The 20296-nt window shown below is 37.9% G+C and overlaps 2 protein-coding genes across 5 annotated transcripts in view; both read right to left on the reverse strand.

The window, feature by feature from the left end:
- Window positions 1-20296, reverse strand: part of GABRB2 (gamma-aminobutyric acid type A receptor subunit beta2) — a 304599-nt gene that overhangs the window by 253882 nt on the left and 30421 nt on the right. The gene's annotated exons all lie outside the window — the stretch shown is intronic.
- Window positions 3527-4982, reverse strand: LOC138850207 (ubiquitin-conjugating enzyme E2 W). The gene has a single exon (XM_070076398.2). The coding sequence runs from the start codon at window positions 4967-4969 to the stop codon at window positions 4514-4516; it is 456 nt and encodes a 151-aa protein (XP_069932499.1). The 5' UTR covers window positions 4970-4982; the 3' UTR covers window positions 3527-4513.

Here is a 20296-nt window from a genome sequence, read left to right on the forward strand (position 1 = left end):
GGCATCACTTTAACAAATAGCTACAAAAAAAAAAAAAAAGAAAGAGAAAAGAAAAGAAAAGAGAGAGAAAAAGAGAGAGAGAGAGAGAAAGAGAAAGAAAGAAAGAGAGAGAGAGAGAGGGAGAGAAAGAGAGAGAGAAAGCAAGCAAGCAAGCAAGCAGACAGGCCAAAAAACCAAAACCAAAAACAACTAATAAGCAATTTTTAATTAAATTTATAATAAAAAAAAAAAACAAGCTGCTGAAGTTTCTAAAGGAAAAATAAAACTGAGTGTATGATTTCCATGGGGAAGGGACAATTAAGCAAAGACCTGAAGGATGCAGTTGGCTAAATAAAAGGGTGCATACAAAGAACTGGGCCCTGACCCCAATTCACAGTAGTGTATGCCACATTATCCAATCTCTGCATTCTTAATTAGTTTCCCATGTCATGTAGATGGTCCTCTTTGTTCATGACCTCAGAATCATAAATGGCTCTGCTATTATTAGAAAAAAAAAAGGCATGACAATCTGTAAACCAATATTGTGTAAGTAGAATTAATTTGCCAGAACAACCTAATTTCCTCTAAGCTATTTTCTCTTCCAAGTAGCTTTGGGCTCCTTTTTAAACTAACAATACTTTAATTCCATTATAGATAGCTATATAAAGAAATGAGGAGACACTACATAAATGGAGTACTAGAGCTTTCTTATTTCATTCACTTTGAATTAGTCTCAAAATAATAGGTATAAAACACAGTATAGGAAATTCACCCTTTGGTTAAATACCTAGACATCCAATATAATATCATGTATAAAGCATATATGATTAGTTGAGTAAACCTCAATGATCTCCATTTACTCCAATATCTTGCACTGTAGCAGTATCAATTGGTGTGACTGTCACACTCTATTGTACTACTTTGCAAACTTAGCACAGCGCTGTTTGCTTTGCCTGAAAAGCATTTGTTTCATTTTTTGCATTAGGAATATCAGCTCAGATATGACATTCTGTGAAGTCTTTTCTGAACTCCTGGGGAAGAATTCATAAGTTCCCTTTTAAAATCTGATCCATACCTTACACATATTCATGCCAACTGCTGCTCTCATAGCACTGCATAGTGTTATATTTACATTTATATCCCTCTCACTCTTTCTGTTAAATACTTCTCTAAACCTCTGTTCACATCTTCTCCCCAGAGAAGTCATACCCAAGATATTTAACATCCAGATCAGTAGGCAAACTGACAAATCACAAAAAACACTGGCCTCATACAACAAGTACAAGTCTACTAGATGGATATGAACCCTTCCTAAACCTCACTACACTGTCTTAGTGATGGTCACCATCAACACTGCCTCACTTCTCACATCATCACTTCCTACAGGCCTTCCTATCTCTAGTTTCACACCCTAAAATCCCCTCTTCTCATAACAATTCCTCTAAAATTGAGCTTCATCTCAGAAAATTCTGTCACAAATCAAAGGAACAAAATTCTTCCAGTACTTCTTTTTAATATCTCCTATTTTAGCACAGTATTTTTATGTCAATTTTAATTATTGAAGCCTCTATTTACACAATAGCTTTGAGAACAATGGATGGGTCTTAGTGTAGTCAAATAACCTAACATTTATTTTTTTGAATTTTTATACCTGACACTTATTATGTAACTGAAATATACCTGGCATTTTCTTTTGAGTTTTTAACATATTTGAAAGAGACAGAGAAAGAAAGGGAGAATCAAGACAGAGAAAGAGGTATCTTCCATCTGCTGAGTCACTCCTCAAATGTCTACAATTGAGGCTGGGTCAAGTGGAAGCCAGGATATGGGAACTTTAATCAGGTCTCCCATATGGGTGGCAGGAACCCAAATATCTAGACCATCATATACTTCCTCTAAGTCACATTTAGCAGGAAGCTTGACCAGAAGCAGATCCAGGACTGGGAGTAGCTCAACGATTTGGGATGCAGACATCCCAAGTGGCAGCTTAACCCACTGCACTCCAACACCTACCCCACAACTGACATTTTTACTTAAAAACGTTTATGGAGAGAAAACAAGAAGAAAAAAAATCATTTTTTCATGATGGCCTAAATATCATCAGGTTTTTGTTTCTTCTCTTTTCTTCCATCCCTTAAAATAGCTACAGTCTCAGAAATGCATTTTTCTTCACAATAGTCAACATACTGATGGACAATCTAGGGTAACAATAACAACAGTAACAGCATTTGGACTGTTTTGTATACCACAGTTTAGTAGTAAAAGAAAAGAAAGGGCTTTCTTTAAACAAGTGAGACCATCAAAATCACATACAAAGCAACTTCAAACAATTTATGGAATGCAGATTATAAAAAAATGCAAACATTCAAAATGATTTTCACAATTTTTACAGGAACTTTTTGAAGAACCATATATACACTAAATACATCAGTGTAGGTGTATCTCTCAAGAATAATTTAGTTTGATTACAATCTTTTTTTTTTTTTTTTGAAAAAAGGACAGAGGGAGTGATAGAAAGATATAGGTATGCAGAGAGATGTACCACACACGGGTTCACTTCCCAAATGCCACAACAGCAAGGATGAGCTAGGCTGAAGCCATGAGTCCTGAACACCATCTGGGTCTCCCATGTGGGTGGTAGAGACTGAAGAACTTGGCTCATCAACTGCTACCTCCCAGGTACAAGAGCATAAAGCTGTTTTGGAAGCATGGAGTAGCCAGGACTGGAATCAGGAACTCTGACAAAGGATGTAGGTATCCCAAGTGGCAGCTTAACCCACTGTGCCACAACACTCACCCCCAGCATTTCATCTTTAAATTGTTTTTCCAGATTGTTCCATATAGTCTTGGGAATTTTTTTGAAAGTTATGTAGAAGTATGCAAAGTTTAAAAATTCATAATCCCTATTCCCAGTTTCCATAAACTGTTCTTATTAAACTAATTAAGACAAACAAAAGAACATTTGTTCATCACTCAGATTGAAGTTGCAAAATAACAATATCCTAGGATAAGAAATATATACACAGCTGGTGTTGTGGCGCAACAGTTTTGGCTGCCACATGCAATGCTGGCATTTCATACCAGAATGGTAGTTCCAGTCATGGCTGCTCTGCTTCCAATACAGCTCCCAGACAATGTAACTGGGAAGGCAGTGGAAGATGTCTTAAGTACTTGCACCCTTGAAACCTACACTGGAGACCTGAGTGGAGTTCCTAGCTACTGGCCTCAGTTTGGGCCAGCCTTGGCCCTTGCAGCCATTTGGAGAGTGATCAACATATTGAAGCATTCTCTTTCTCTCTCTCTCACTTAGTATTAGAGTTGGTCTTATGTGTATAAAGTTCATTGAAAATGAATCTTTTTTTTTTTTTTTTTTTTTTTTTTTTTTAAACATTAAGCCTCTGTCAAAAATGTATTTCTTATTTTAGGATACAGGATTGAAGACAAGATGATACTTACAAGTAAAGAAAATTTACAAGAAAAAGCTTGACAAAAGTTTTTCAATTAAAGTATTATAACATTCAAACAACTTAAAACATAACAAAAGAAACAAGATTGCAAACAAAAATGTTTATGGATTTTCCAAACATAAATAAATGAAATAGTGTTTAGGCAGTAGGGCTCATGCTGATGGCTAGTAGGAAGTAACAGAGTGTAATCTACTTGGAAAAAAACCTTTAATGTACAAATAACAAGCCCAAATTATGGACTGCAGCAATTTAATCATCACTGCCATTTCTCTTACTTCCAAAATAAAGCCTTGATTAAACCATTCATACCCTATATTACTCACACCTTTACTTCAGAGATTGAGGAATTATATACAACAAATGAATTTATTTTCACCATAGGGATAACATATTGTACCTCTCTGCCAATGTTACTTGAAAACCTTCCATGTCAAAACAATTTGACAGCAGATATAAACAATTAAATAAATACGCAATGATCTTTCATTACAGTCCTTTGAAGACGCATGTTAATTCATGCTGTTAACCTTAGGATCACAGTGCATAGAATCCAAATATAAACAGTTGGGGTGCCTTTCAAAGTAATGTTGGATCCCTCACTTTATTTATAATCCCACTATAACCACTAAGTTCATTTCATAGGCCCTATCATGCATTAATCATCGAGTGGCAGAAGCTAATGAAAACTTTTCCTATTACAACGTCCATTGCCGGCAATGAACGTCTTCAAACCACCAGGGAAGTCATTGTTATTGCACAATACATGAGGACCTGGAACTATTCCAAAAGCTTAAAAAAATAAAAATAAAAAATGGAATTATATTTGACATTTCCTGACACCTGCATTGATACTGTATGACTAATAAAAGCATGTCAGTTGCCTGGACTGAACCAGCGATCAACATGCGCCCAGAATGCACACGAGTAAAAATGCAGTAAAAGGAAGTAGTCTTCATTGCCTATAGGTCACTTCCAGTCAAAGGTTAAAGTTCAAAGACTGAATGATCAAAGTGCTCATTTTCTCAGTAGGACTATCTTCTGCTAGGAGGATGATAACAGTGGCATCATCAACAAGTATCATCATGATACCACCATTTTGTTTTCTTTGGATTCTTGTTACATGTTCGCACATAAAAAGAATTATCTGGTGGTCGTCTCTTTTCTTTGCAGCTGGAAAGCATACTAATAATGCTAAGACAAACTGACTGGACTGAGAGCGCTGGGGACCAGTCTTCTGTTAGAATGGATAAACAGATATGACCATTGCTATAAACATGAGGATGAACAGGAATATTTTCACCAGTAAACATGACCTGAGGAGAGTCAAAAGGATATCGACTACTAAATTTAAATAGAAGTTGAAATTTTTCCCCTTCATATAAGGTACCTGGTGCACCCTCCATGTCTACAATCCACTGTGTAATTGAATTTTGAACGCTCTTTTCATTTAAAGTCATCCCTGGAGGCGGGTCATTTTGCAAAGCCAACAGTTCTTTCTGTAGTCGTTTCTGCATTGACGCCATGATGGAACCATCCCCCCTGAAAATGAATCTTAATGGAGAATGGGACCGGGAATGGGAGAGGGAGGAGGAGGTATTGTGGAAGCAGTGGTGGGAGGATAGGTATGGTGGGAAGAATCACTATATTCCTAAAGTTGTACTTAGGAAATTTGTACTCATTAAATAACAGGTTTCTTTGTCAAAAATTAATAAATAAAAATTTAAAAAAGATCAGTTCTGGGAAAAAAAAACCATTTCATAGTTAGGCATTTTTGGCTACATTTCATATGAAGCAAGAAAGCAGCTTTTTTTTTTTTTTTTTCATGGAGTTGTGCTCTTCCCATGCCAAAAATATCAGCTAAGTATGATTTCATTCCAAAACTTCATGATAGCCCCAGGAAGCACAGCCGGGTGCTCAGCAACTGACACTTTTGCTTAAACAGCTACAAATGGATTTGCTGGTTATCTGACCACAGTACATTCTGCCTTCACCTCTTCTCCAAGGTGGGCCCCCTCCATCCCTCAAAGCTCAGCTTACAATATCTTTAAAATGCCAACCTCTTACTGTAAAACTGTCTCTTCATGCATCCACACATTTAGATTCTGCACTGAATACTTGTAATTTTCTGATTTGCATTTCGATCTCATGATTGTCTGTCTCCTTCACTCTTGTAAGAGTCATAAGAGAAAACATCTGGTCTGTCTTTTCATGTTTGCATCTTCTACATGTAGTGTCTGCCCTGGAGCAAATGATTATTCCTTTTTTATTCCTAAAAGTGTACGTGTGTATGTATGCATGCATGTGTTTGTGTGTGTGTGTGTGTGTATACATATATATATATATATATATATATAGCCAAATTAATGTCTACATACCACTCTAGGTTCTAGCCATCCCAGAATTTTGAGTCAAAATTCCTCCAATTATGTATAAGTTTGGAAGACTGCTTGCACTTACTAATCTTTTTTTTTATCTTTTATTTAATGAATATAAATTTCCAAAGTACGACTCATGGGTTACAATGGCTTCCCCCCCCATACCGTCCCTCCCACCCACAACCCTCCCCTTTCCCACTCCCTCTCCCCTTCCATTCACATCAAGATTCATTTTCAATTATCTTAATATACAGAAGATCAGCTTAGTATACCTTAAGTAAGGATTTCAACAGTGTGCTCCCTCACAGAAACATAAAGTGAAAAATAATAGATGATTTTTTTTTAAATGATGATGAAATCAGATCAGACCTATTGTCATGTTTAATCCCAGTGAGAGTCAAGTTGGGAATTGATAATTTCTTTTTTTTTTTTTTTTACAGAAGATCAGTTTAGTGTACATTAAGTAAAGATTTCAATCGTTTGCACCCCCATAGAAACACAAAGTGAAATATACTGTTTGAGTACTCGTTATAGCATTAAGCCTCAGTGTACAGCACATTAAGGACAGAGATCCTACATGAGGAGTAATGCACTTACTAATCTTTACTTTCCTCACATTAAATATATCCTTCTAAGAATCACTGATGACTTTTTAAATTAGAAAATGAAGATAAACCCAAGCCTTACAAAAGCAAGTACTAAGTAGTAATAACAATATCATACATAAGTAGTAATAACAATATCATACATACAATGCTCTATGAATTGAGGCCAGGTAATTTTATCTACCAATGTGTTCAGTTGAAATACAACTGAGAGAGGCAGTGAAAAGAACTACACTATGCAAAATAAATTGTTCCTGAAGTCTTCTTTGAATGACTTTCTTTGCTCATTAAAATATTCTTCTGATCATCTTTGACAGGTTTCTCTGGAACTATATTTAAAATGTACTAAATATGAGTAGAAAGAGAATTGTTATTTTAATTCAAAAGTAAAAGAAATGTTTTTTCAATATGAGTCTATTATTGAAAATATGTTCACTTTGCCCAGGGGATAATTTGCAAAACAGATCTTTTAAATTTGGAAAACAAATGAGTATATTATTGCATACAAGCATAGCTGTGAGAAACGCAACTCTGCTAGAGTTTTTTTTTTTATGTTGTTATTTTTCCTAAGCACTTTAATTAGCTAGAAAGAAAAAATATTTAAGTTCCAGTATGCTTCACCTATCCCATTAATTCCAGTGTGGATTTTAAGTCCCTTTAAACATCACTGATTTTTAATTACCATGCAAATGTATGAACTAAGCTTCTTAGAGCTCAACGTTAGAAGCACGTGTAGAAGAGCTGATAAAGGATTTTTTTTTTCATTTTCTGTTAGTAACAGAAATAATTTATGAATTCCTACTCTGTGACTGGAACCCACTATGATTATTTCCAATATACTAAAAATGTTAATTCCCAAACAGCTTTGCAAGATATGCACTAGCATATTCAGTTATAGGTAAGAAAACATGTTTAGTTTCAATCTATGGATTAACCAACAGGTTTCACAAATCAACTTTTGCCAGATTAAGTCCCTTCTTGGGATACTTGCATCCCATATCAGCTTGGTTCAATTCCTGCCTTTTCTGCTTCCAATCCACCTTCGTAATGAGGCTCCTGGGGGGCAGCAGGAAATCACTCAAGTACTTGGTCCCTGTCATCCATGTTGGACATCTGTACGGCATTTTGAGACACTGGCCTCAGACTGGTGCAGCCTTGGCTATTGCAGGTTTTACAGAGTAAACCAGCAGATGAAAGACCCCTCTCTGTTCTCTGCCTTTAAAATAAAATGAAATTTTTATAAAAATAACAGCATGAAATAAGCAAAACAAAAGAACAAACAGTATTTAACACTAGAAATATGTGTGAGGAAGTGAGAGGGATGATTAACCTGGCATGCAAAAGTCAGCCAGATTCCACAGCAACTTCTCTGCCTATCTTTGCATAAAGGCTTGTCAAGAGTCAGCTGCTACAAAAAAACAAGAATGGATTTTCAAGTCTGCTTCCCTCATAAGCTCCTGAGTTTGATTTTCATATTTACTAGTTCAGTGATCATGCATGAACTTCTATTTTATTTCTCACCCTCATTTTCCTCATCGGTAAAATAATACCTATTAATAAATCTGAGTAAAGAAAGGCTTAAATAAATTAAATATTTTATTATTATTTATTCATCTGAACTACTGCCACTATATACATATTGGCATCAACATTTGATCTAATATTTACTGAGTATTGCGTATAAACACTCAAACCTCTGCTCAGGGCTTTATACAAATTATTTCATACAATGTTGGTAACTGCCCCATGAAGTAGGTTTTACGGAGTTTGGAAAACAGTTTGGGTATCTCCCAAGGATCCATGTGGTAAGGACATGATACCCAGAGTCTTAATTAATGAATCAAGAATAGAACATAATCCAATTATGTTTGAAAGTGTGGCCTTGGAAAGTGATTGGATTGGATTAGTTTGCTAGAGCCGAGGAGCCGTATGATCCAGCCATTTTTGCTTACTAAAAAGACTATATCATGGGTAGACGATGAGTGTCCTCCTCTGTCCGCTTCCTAGCTTGCCATGCAAACCCCTCCTCCCACCAATCCACTATCCATTACCATCATAAGTTAGGCTAAACAGACTATCCAGTCTTAGACTGTGACCCTTCAAAACTGAGCCAAAATAAACCTCCTTTGTTCCTTAGTAGCTCCTTTCCTGTATTTGTTACAGTGATGAAAAATTCACTAACACAATGGCTACTATTGTATCACCCTTGCTTTACAGAGGAGGGAATGATATCTATTGGCCTTGCTCTCAGCACTGATAAGTTATTTCTTGAATTCCAGGCTCTTCTCAACTACTCGCCAAACCATGGCTTCAGAAAAGGACCTGGTAACTGCAGACATTCATCACTATAAACCATACTATAGAAAAGAGAAACAAACGTTAAGATAGGCAGTGAAATGTCTCCCAAAAGACATGATAGAGATCATTCTTTGAGAATTCTTCAGACTTCAAGAATAACACTTTCTGATACATCACACTTTTCTAATAAAGGCGCTATAGTGTCTGCAAAGTAAGTGAAGATCTGTTTCCTGTCTTTGAGGAAGTTTTCAATACAAAGGACTATATTCTTCCAAGTGTCACTGTCCAGCACATTTCATAAAATGTTCATACTGAGAAACAGCAAATTAATTTTTTTCCAAAATTCTTTTGCTTGATCCATGTTCAAACAATTAAACAACATACAGGGGATTGATACGAATAACCCAGATGACACAAAAAAGAATGGAAATGAAGCTCTGCCCAAGGGACTGAGAAGCACTGGCTCCCTCAGCCATTATGTCTCCATTCTTTCTCCATTCTTCAGACAGTCTCTCCTTCTACTTCTAGCAACAACCAATCCTTGACATACAAGAATTAGTAAATATCTCATTTCTTTCATGTCTGTAAAGCAGTATCAATTTTTCAGGTAGGCTCCTATACCCTTCTCTGTTCTCTGATCCAATTGTAACGGTGTGGGGCATTCCTATGATATGAATGCATGAATTAACTGGAAAGAAAGTCACATAACAGAAGATATTATATACATATATATACATTATATATATACCCAATATTCACTGGGTATTTGGGACTCAAACCTTTGACAAATAAATCTGTGATGGAGGAGAATTTAGGGGAATATAAATAATATCAGGTGAATGTGACTACAATTATGTATCTTTGGGAGGAATAAAAGCTCCCTTCATATATCTTTCTTGGGGTTGTATTAGGGATACTGAGAAAACTTCTGAGAGAATAATGATAGTTACATCTGTCTAAACTGAATACTTCATCTGATGGGCTTTACTGGCCCCTTAATACTGGAGTTAATTCAAATTACAGCCTTTTTTTTTTTTTGAGAATAAATTTTTTCACATCAAAGGGTAATGCCATTATAAAAAGAATATGAGTTATGTTTAAAGGGTAAATGTCCACCTTGGCTTATAAGTATGGTAGAAAAATACTGCTTCTATTTTCTTTTTTGCTGCTGTTGTTATTATTTATTTGTATTTATTTTAAAGGCAGAAAAACCACAGACAGAGATCTTCCATCTATCAGTTCACTTTCTGATGTCCCACAATAGCCAAGGCAGGGCCTGGCTTTGGCCTGGTCAGAAGTATGGATGTAATTACTTAAGCCATCACCTGATGCCTCCAGAGGGTGCATTAGCAGGAAGCTGGAGTTAGAAGCAAAAGTGAGACTCAAACCCAGATACTTCAATATTGGATGTACGTATTCCAGGTAGTGGCTTAACAGTTGTGCCAAATGCTACCATTGATAATCACTGTTTTTACTACTGATTTTGTTTAAAGTCAGCTGAGGAGATATATAGTTTTATATACACTCTTTATGACTGATACACATCCAGATACCCAGTATAAAGTGCCACAGTAATTACAGTGTACCACTGCCTGCATCATTCTTTATTTTGAGGATACCTTTAAGTTATTACAGTAATTCACAGAACTGTGCCTCCAATGCCACAAAATGTAAAAGGCCAAATCAAACAAACACATATACCTAAATTCTGGTGAACAGAAAGGAAATGTGACTAAAAAATTAAAATGAAAATTTCTGATTTGGTTTTGAGAGGACACTGAGACATTTGATGAAAAAACTAGCCAATCTTTTTCCACTATATAAGAGAAACATATCATTTTCTTAGTATTTTACACAAAATAAAACATATTAACAGAATGATTCTCTTTGAAAGTAGACAAAGCAATAATTTATAAGAATTTCTGAGGTAGACAATAGTCAGTGATAAAAGAAAGAATTATAAGCAAAATAAAGGCCCAGTTTTGATCCATCTGTAAAGCGTGGGCTTCTTAAAAACCTCTACAGTTGTGGACATTGTCAGTCTCTGTTGTTACAATTTAGCTGAAAAACTGATCTTCTGTATATAAAGAGAATCGAAAATGAATTTTTTTAACTTATTTAATGAATATAAATTTCCAAAGTACGATTTATGGATTACAATGGCTTCCCCACCATACCGTCCCTCCCACCCACAACCCTCCCCTTTCCCACTCCCTCTCCCCTTCCATTCACATCAAGATTCATTTTCGATTATCTTAATATACAGAAGATCAGCTTAGTATACATTAAGTAAGGATTTCAACAGTTTGCTCCCACACAGAAACATAAAGTGAAAAATAATAGATGATTTTTTTTAAATGATGATGAAATCAGATCAGACCTATTGTCATGTTTAATCCCAGTGAGAGTCAAGTTGGGAGTTGATAATTTCTTTTTTTTTTTTTTTTACAGAGGATCAATTTAGTATGCATTAAGTAAAGATTTCAACAGTTTGCACCCCCATAGAAACACAAAGTGAAATATATTGTTTGAGTACTCGTTATAGCATTACATCTCAATGCACAGCACATTAAGGACAGAGATCCTACATGAGGAGTAAGTGCACAGTGACTCCTGTTGTTGACTTTACCAATTGACACTCCTGTCTATGGCATCAGTAATCTCCCTATGCTCCAGTCATGAGTTTCCAAGGCTATGGAAGCCCTCTGAGTTCTCCGATTCTTATCTTGTTTAGACAAGGTCATAGTCAAAGTGGAGGTTCTCTCCTCCCTTCAGAGAAAGGTACCTCCTTCTTTGAAGACCTGTTCTTTCCACTGGGATCTCACTCACAGAGATCTTTTGCCAGAGTGTCTTGGCTTTCCATGCCTGAAATACTCTCATGGGCTTTTCAGCCAGATCCGAATGCCTTTAGGGCTGATTCTGAGGCCAGAGTGCTATTTAGGACATCTGCCATTCTATGAGTCTGCTGAGTATCTCACTTCCCATGTTGGATCACTCTCCCCTTTATTTATTCTATCGGTTAGTGTTAGCAGGTACTAGACTTGTTTATGTGCTCCCTTTGACTCTTAGTCCTTTCATTATGATCAGTTGTGAACTGAAATTGATCACTTGGAATAGTGAGATGGCATTGGTACATGCCACCTTGATGGGATTAAATTGGAGTCCCCTGGTATGTTTCTAACTCTACCATTTGGGGCAAGTCAGCTTGAGCATGTCCCAAATTATACATCTCTTCCCTGTGGGGAGCAGCTCGGACTAGACTGTTACTGGAATTAAGACTTATTCTATGCATCTGCTCTCCCACAATATGGCGCTGGGAGAGAAGAAAACAGCTTCTGCACAGCTGCCTCCAGTTCAGCCAATAAACTGTAGGACTTGCTCCTGATTGGAGGAGAGCAGCGTACTCGGCGTGTGGGCAGCCGAGTTAGGATTGGCGGAGGAGGACTATAAAGGAGGAGAGAGACGGCATGCACCAGGAACATCTAAGGGGAACATCTAAGGGGAACACCTGTGCAGCCCCCGAGAGAGCCGGCCGGCGGTGTGCCGCTCCCCTGTGGAAGTGGGGAATGTGGCCAGGGGGAACCGCCCTTCCACGGAGGTGGAAGGGACAGCAGCCAACCCGGGAAAAACCAGCAGCAAACCCGGGGAGGGCCGAGCAGACGAAAGAACAGCGCAGAGTCCTGTGTCGTTCATCCACGAAGAGGGGGAGCGACACTTCCCTCTCTTATTCCCACTCTTATGTTTAACAGGGATCACATTTCAGTTAATTTTCAACACTTAAGAATAACTGTGTGATAATTACAGAATTAAACCAGTCATATTAAGTAGAACAGACAAAAAAAAACTACTAAGAGGGATAATGTATTAAGTTGTTCTTTAACAGTCAGGGCTATGCTGATCAAGTCACCGTTTCCCATAGTGTCCATTCCACTTCAACAGGTTTCCTTTTTGGTGTTCAGTCAGTTGTCACCGATCAGGGAGAACATATGGTATTTGTCCCTTTGGGACTGGCTTATTTCACTCAGCATGATGTGTTCCAGATTCCTCCATTTTGTTGCAAATGACTGGATTTCGTTGTTTCTTACTGCGGTATAGTATTCTAAAGAGTACATATCCCATAATTTCTTTATCCAGTCAACCGTTGATGGGCATTTAGGTTGGTTCCAGGTCTTAGCTATTGTGAATTGAGCTGCAATAAACATTAGGGTGCAGACCTCTTTTTTGTTTGCCAATTTAAATTCCTTTGGGTAAATTCCAAGGAGTGGGATGGCTGGGTCGAACGGTAGGGTTATCTTCAGGTTTCTGAGGAATCTCCAGACTGACTTCCATAGTGGCTTGACCAGTTTGCATTCCCACCAACAGTGGGTTAGTGTCCCTTTTTCCCCACATCCTCGCCAGCATCTGGTGTTGAAAATGAATCTTGATGTGAATGGAAGGGGAGAGGGAGTGGGAAAGGGGAGGGTTGCGGGTGGGAGGGACGTTATGGGGGGGAAGCCATTGTAATCCATAAGCTGTACTTTGGAAATTTATATTCATTAAATAAAAGTTAAAAAAATTTAAAAAATAACAAAACAAAAATAAAATAAATAAAATAAAATAAGTTATTGGAAAACAAATCAAAAACAAAAAAACAGGTAGTCAGGACTGACCTCTAATGTTTCCAATTGTAAAGCAAAATCCTGTGAGTTTCCTAGAATTCTGTGTAAGTTCACAGACAAAAAAAAAAAAAAAACTTGTGACTGTGAAGCAGTCTTTTAGAGTTGATGCTACTTGATCATACAGTTATTCTTGATTTAAAAGCACAAATAAACACTACATCTCGCATAAGACAAAAACTTCTAGAAATTGCCCTTAATATGCCCACCTTGCAAGGAACTGTTTTGATTCATGCAGAATGATAGAAAAGAGTCCCTGAAAAGGTCACTGAGTATATTGAGAAGACAACTTCAAGCAGGCCCAATAATTTCAAATGTAGGAAAAGACATACTACAAACTGCAGTTTCTCAATTAAACATGAATGCTCTATGTAATACCCAGAACACAAGCTACTGACGTAAACTCCAGTATTTAATTTTAGTTTAAAGTAGAATTTATTAACTCTTGTAACAAATGGCTGTGAAAAGCAGCAGTGGCTGTTTCTTGGGCACCAACATCTGAAGAACCACCTTTGAGTTTTATAAGGTTGCAAAGAACAGCAGGTAGCTTCAGGGCAGAGTTTATGAAGTGGTAATGAACATGGTTCAGATGGCCATCTCAGAGGCTACAGAAAAAGGTTAAGTTTCGATATCACTATTTTAAAAACTGCTCTGTCTTCCAGCATGTACTAGAAAAGAGATGAACAGGCAAGTCGGAAGTTCCCTTCTGGATACCATGCAGCACAGCTAAGCGACGTACACTGGGAAGAGAACAGACATCAATCTATGAACACACACCAACTCCAAGCGCCCTGAGCATGTGTTCACTATGCTCATTTCAAATACCTTGTAATTCACAACTGCTTTACTTGGCCTACACTAAGGCATCACTCCTTGTTTGAATAAGAACATAATTTTCCGAAATTCCTGATTTTATGTAGATGGCGTTATGGTGCTCTTATTTAGTTCTACCCACCTGAAAATTTTTCTACACCTAAAGGAGGTCACACAATTGGTTCATGTAGGGAAACCTAGGAAACCATACTGATGCCTTTAAGATTCAACAAAGATACTAAAATATATTCACATTAGAGAAACACAGCATTTTTGGTTAATCTAGTTACATGTAAGTCTCATAAAAATTAAGGCATTAATTAAATATAGAGATAACTAATTAAAGTGCATAATTAATGAAGGAAATATGAATTAAAGGAATACAGCTAAATGAGAAAAATCCCAGTGACATTTTTTATGAGAAACTAATCAACAACATCTCAATTTAAGAAGACAAAAGATTCACAGTAAGAAATGGTTAGAAGGATGAAATTTTATGTCATTCTGTAGTACATTTTTAAGATTTATTTATTTATTTATTTATTTATTTTGAAAGAGACAGAGATCTTCCACCTCCTGGTTCACTCCCCAGATGGCCACAACACCTAGGGCTGAGTCAGGCTGAAGCCAGGAGCCAGGAGCTTCATCTGGGTCTCCCATGGGGTGGCAGGAGCCCATCTTCTGCTGCTTTTTCTAGGCCATTAGCAGGGACCTGGATCAGAAGTAGAGCAGCCTGGACACCATCCAGTACCCATATGTGATGTAGGTGTCACAGGTGGGTGGCTTTACCCGCCATGCCACAAGGCTGGCCACCTCTTAGTTTATTCTCTAATATAAAAAATCTTGTGGTATAAAAGTTCATCTAAAAATAATTTCAACAAGAAAGTGAGGTCAAAGCGGAGTAGAAAATCCATTTGATTTTTTAAATAACATGTAATACCATGATGTTACTTTTCAGAGTATCTTTTCCTATGATGGCCTAACCAATGGTGATATTAGATTTTGCATTAAAATGGAGGATGAAATGGGCCATAGTTTACTGGCTTTTAGGATCATTTATGCCAAGTGAAGTATAAGGACATTAAAAGTAGGTGGGAAAAGTTCATGGCAACTTTTTAAAATTACCACACCTTCCAAATGCCCATAATATAAATAGGAAGCATTTTTCCAACTGCCTCCTACAGTAAGATGGGAGGACTGCCTCACAAGAGCTGGACATTAAAGTACTTGTCTTGTGTCACCTACAACCTGATACTCAACTCTTTCACCATGCAGAGATTTGAACTTGGTGCACTGTAAAATGACTTTTGCTTTGCCAACCTTCAAATGCATGCGTTAAAGTAGCAAAAAACAAATCTTCACTGAAATTAAAGGACTCTAGTATTTATTTTAGTTATAAATTAAAAGGACTCTAGTACATATTTTAGTTTGTTCAAATTCTTAAAATTCAGTTACAGACTATCTACCATTTCATCTCTTTTTCACATAAATTCTTTGGAAATATTTTCTCTTTTGATATAATGTGATAGCAACATTCATAGGTATCAAAGCTTATTTTTAATGAATGATTTCTCTACCCAAAAAAATATCCTAGAAATCTAGATAGTATCATATTGGTTGTTCAATCAACTCCATGAGAGTTTTATCTGATTTTACAGTTGGGAAAATTATGACTCAGAGTTTAAGTGACTTCTCTAAATTCACAACTGCTTAAGATACAAATGCCAGGCATCTGATTCCAGACCGTGTCCTGTGAAACTGGCTTCCAAAATGAATACGTCCAATGCTAGTTCATACCTTGGCTGATGCCAAAGCTGAAGCTCTGTTTTTGTTGTTGTTGCAAACTTAGGGAATTTGAAATGAAGAAAAAAGGAACATGGCTAAACTCCTTGTCACAGTTTGCCACATAGACCTCCATGATCAATAATGCTTGCCAAGCAGTCAATAGTTCCTGCGAATACACTGCCTCAGAAAACAGGTATAACAACATCATGCTTACTGATATTTGAGGGTTGTCTACAGGAGGTCTACTTTGTTGACTGTGACTAAGAACATATATAATTTAGATTGCCTGATGAAGTGTGCAGTTCTTCACATATAGACAAATCTCCTGGGGACACACAAGCTGGAGGATCCTTGGTTTTCCTAGTTTCCTGAAGTTACCCATGGCCTTAAAATGAAATGATGCTTAGAATTCCTAGCTGCCACTTAAAGATTAACTGTTAGGTGGAAAGAGCAGGTCATCAAAGAAGGAGGTACCTTTCTCTGAAGGGAGGAGAGAACTTCCACTTTTACTACAACCTTGTCTAAATAGGATCAGAGTCGGTGAACTCAAAAGGCCTCCATAGTCTTGGCAACTCATGACAAGAGCCTAGGGTGATTACTGATGCCATAAACAAGAGTATCAATTTGTTAAGTCAACAACAGGAGTCACTGTGCATTTACTCCTCATGTAGGATTTCTGTCCTTAATGTGCTGTACATTGTAATTTAATGCTATAACTAGTACTCAAACAGTATTTTATACTTTGTGCTTCTGTGTGGGTGCAAACTGTTGAAATCTTTACTTAATATATGCTAAATTGGGCCGGCGCCACGGCTCACTGGGCTAAACCTCTGCCTTGTGGTGCCGGCACACCAGGTTCTAGTCCCGGTCGGGGCGCTGGATTCTGTCCCGGTTGCCCCTCTTCCAGGCAGGCTCTCTGCTGTGGCCAGGGAGTGCAGTGGAGGATGGCCCAGGTGCCTGGGCCCTGCACCCCATGGGAGACCAGGATAAGTACCTGGCTCCTGCCATGAGATCAGCGCGGTGCACCGGCCACAGCACGCCGGCCGCGGCGGCCATTGGAGGGTGAACCAATGGCAAAGGAAGACCTTTCTCTCTCTCTCTCTCTCTCTCTCTCTCACTGCCCACTCTGTCAAAAATATATATATATATATATATATATATATATATATGCTAAATTAATCTTCTGTATAAAAGGTAATTGAAAATTAATCTTGATGTGAGTGGAAGGGGAGAGGAAGTGGGAGAGGGGAAGGTTGCGGGTGGGAGGGAAGTTATGGGGGGAAAAAGCCATTGTAATCCATAAGCTGTACTTTGGAAATTTATATTCATTAAATAAAAGTTAAAAAAAGATTAACTGTTGGGCTTACTGGCTCTTTAAAGTAATGTGTTTTTTTGTGCTTGCTGCCAAGAACCTTATGCACGATTACCAAAACCTCCATCACACTTCCTTTATAACATATCAACAATAACATGAACAACATTTCCGTTGATAAACCTTGCAGTGATATGCTTCTTGCATCATTAAGAAGAGCACTTGATGGAAGTCCGTAAAAACTGAATTTAAGTTCAAATTCTACTCTTTAGTAACCTTATGACCATAAGTATCATCAACATGCTTAATGACCAACAAAGGTGTGCAAAATGCTCAATATCACTAGCTGTCAGGGAAATGCAAATAAAACCACAACATCACCTTACCTTTGACAGAATGACTATTATCAGAAACACAGAAAGTAACAAACGCTGGCGAGTATGTGGAGAAAGGGAAGGCTTATCCACGGTTGGTGGCAATGTAAACTAGCACAGCTACTGCGGAAAACAATATGGAAATTTCTTTGAAACTAGAAATGGAATTGCTTCATGATGCAACAATCCCACTACAGAGAACATATCCAAAATACATGAACTCATTCTATTAAGGAGACACCTGCTCCACCATGTTCATAGCAGCACTGTTCACAGTAGCCAAAATAAACAATCAAGATATTCATCATCAGATGAATGGATAAAGAAAACACAATGGTATATACACACAACGGAATTCTAGCCAGCTATAAAAGCGAATGAAACCTTGCTATCTGCAGCAAAATGGTTGGAACTAGAGGATATCTTTTCGATTGAAATAAGCCAGACACAGGGCCAGCACTGTGGCATAGAGGGTAAAGCCACTGCCTGCAGCACTGGATTCCCATGTGTGGACCAGTTCCAGTCCCAGATGCTCCACTTCTGATATAGCTCCCTTCTAATGGCCAGGGAAAGCAGCAGAGGGTGGCCCAAATGCTTGGACCCCTATATCCATGTGGGAGATGCAGAAGAAGCTCCTGCCTCCTGACTTAAGATCAGTCCAGCTCTGGCAGTTGCAGCCATTTGGAGAGTGAATTAGCAGATGGAAGATTTCAAGTGCACTCTCTCTCTCTCTCTCTCTCTCTCTAATTCTGCCTTTCAAATAATAAATCAATAAAAAAGAAGCAGGACATGGAAATAAAATATGCCATGTTCACCCTTAATGTGTAGCAGCTAAAATTTAAAAAAAAAAACTCTCTCTTTTCTCTCCCCAATTCTGCTTTTCAAATAATAAATAGATAGATAAATAAATAAATAAGCAGGACATGGAAATAAGATATGCCACGTTCTCCCTTAATATGCAGCAGCTAAAATTTAAAAAAAAAAACCACCTCTATTTGAACACAGAATTTTGATTACTAGATGCTTGGAGAGTGAGAATTATAAAATAAGTTTGGAAAAAATATAATAGGGGAAGTTGGATGTGGTTCATTAATTGTGACCTGTGAGAAATGTACTAATACAAGATGCTAACAGTGGATACTAGGTGAGGTGCATATGGGAACTCTTTTGTATTACCATCTCACAATCCTTGCTTTATAAATCCAAAACTATTCTGAAATAAATGGTTAAGAATACATAAAGCAAAATAGTCTGGATTTTAGTTTTAAAACAGAGGAGGAAATGAAGAGTAGGAAAGAAAGATAAAGAGAGAAAGAAGAGAAAGGAAAGGCAGAAAGCGAGGAAAGAAAATGGAAGGAAGGAAGGGAGGGAGAGGAGATCTAAAGAAAAAGATGAGGGAGAGAGGTAAGAAACACAAACATTTGTTATGTAGATGTCCTAGAAATGGTGGGAGAGTAGATTAAGACACTTTAAATCCTCAAATGTGATTTAAAAAAAAAGTCAGTATCAGTATGTCGCTCCCCCTCTTCGCGGAGGAACGACACAGGACCCTGCGCTGTTCTTTCATCTGCTCGGCCCTCCCCGGGTTTGCTGCTGGTTCTTCCCGGGTTGGCTACCGTCCCTTCCACCTCCGTGGAAGGGCGGTTCCCCCTGCCACTTTCCCCACTTCCGCGGGGGAGCGGCACACCGCCGGCCGGCTCTCTCGGGGGCTGCACAGGTGTTCCTTCAGATGTTCCTGGTGCATGTTGTCTCTCTCCTCCTTTATAGTCCTCCTCCGCCAATCCCAACTCGGCTGCCCACACGCCGAGTACGCTGCTCTCCTCCAATCAGGAGCAGGATCAGCTCCTGGAGGTCATCACTCAAGTTGGCAAGAGGCAGCTGCGTAGAAGCTGTTTCCTCCTCTCCCAGCGCCATATTGTGGGAGAGCAAATGCATAGAATAAGTCTTAATTCCAGTAACAGTCTAGTCCGAGTTGCTCCCCCACATCAGTACTGTCTTTATTATAGGTATTTATCCTCAACCAGGCAATAGCACTTGTCAAACATAATAAAATTCAAAAACTGATGGGTCTTAAGACATGGTGAAAGACCATATCTAAGCCTAATTACAGAGGTTGAGATCCAAGCAACTTGATCATATCAAAGTCACAAACTTTTGCCTCAGCAAAGTAGGTAAATCAAACTTTGCAGATAAAGAACCTTGTCTCTGCACATTTGTATTTTACTTTACTGTGGTTCACACTGTGAGCATGACCTTAGCAACTATTTCCAAATGAATACAAAAGAGACTGAGTTGCTTCTCTAGCATTACTATGGTGCAGAATCAGTTATTTTCTTTTCCTTTATCACAGAAGTCAAACAGAAGCTATGATGCCATGCATGTGGACACACATTTCCCTAGGTGAGATCCTAGGCTACTCCCATTAAGAAAGGTGTAATGCTCTGTATATGAATGGCAAATAATTATCTTTTAAAGATAATGCTCTTGTTATATGGATGTAAATGGGGTAGCCCCTTAGTTGTTATGACACATTTAAGAGTACATATATTTGTCAAAAATGTCCTCAGGAAAAAGCAGAGAAGAGTCAGTATTCTGTTTTGCATTTTAAGTAAAATTCTTCTCAGACATACAAA

The sequence above is a fragment of the Oryctolagus cuniculus genome, chromosome 6 (genome assembly GCF_051225735.1).
Source record: "Oryctolagus cuniculus isolate XC-2025 breed Fujian yellow rabbit chromosome 6, ASM5122573v1, whole genome shotgun sequence".
Lineage (NCBI taxonomy): Eukaryota > Metazoa > Chordata > Mammalia > Lagomorpha > Leporidae > Oryctolagus > Oryctolagus cuniculus.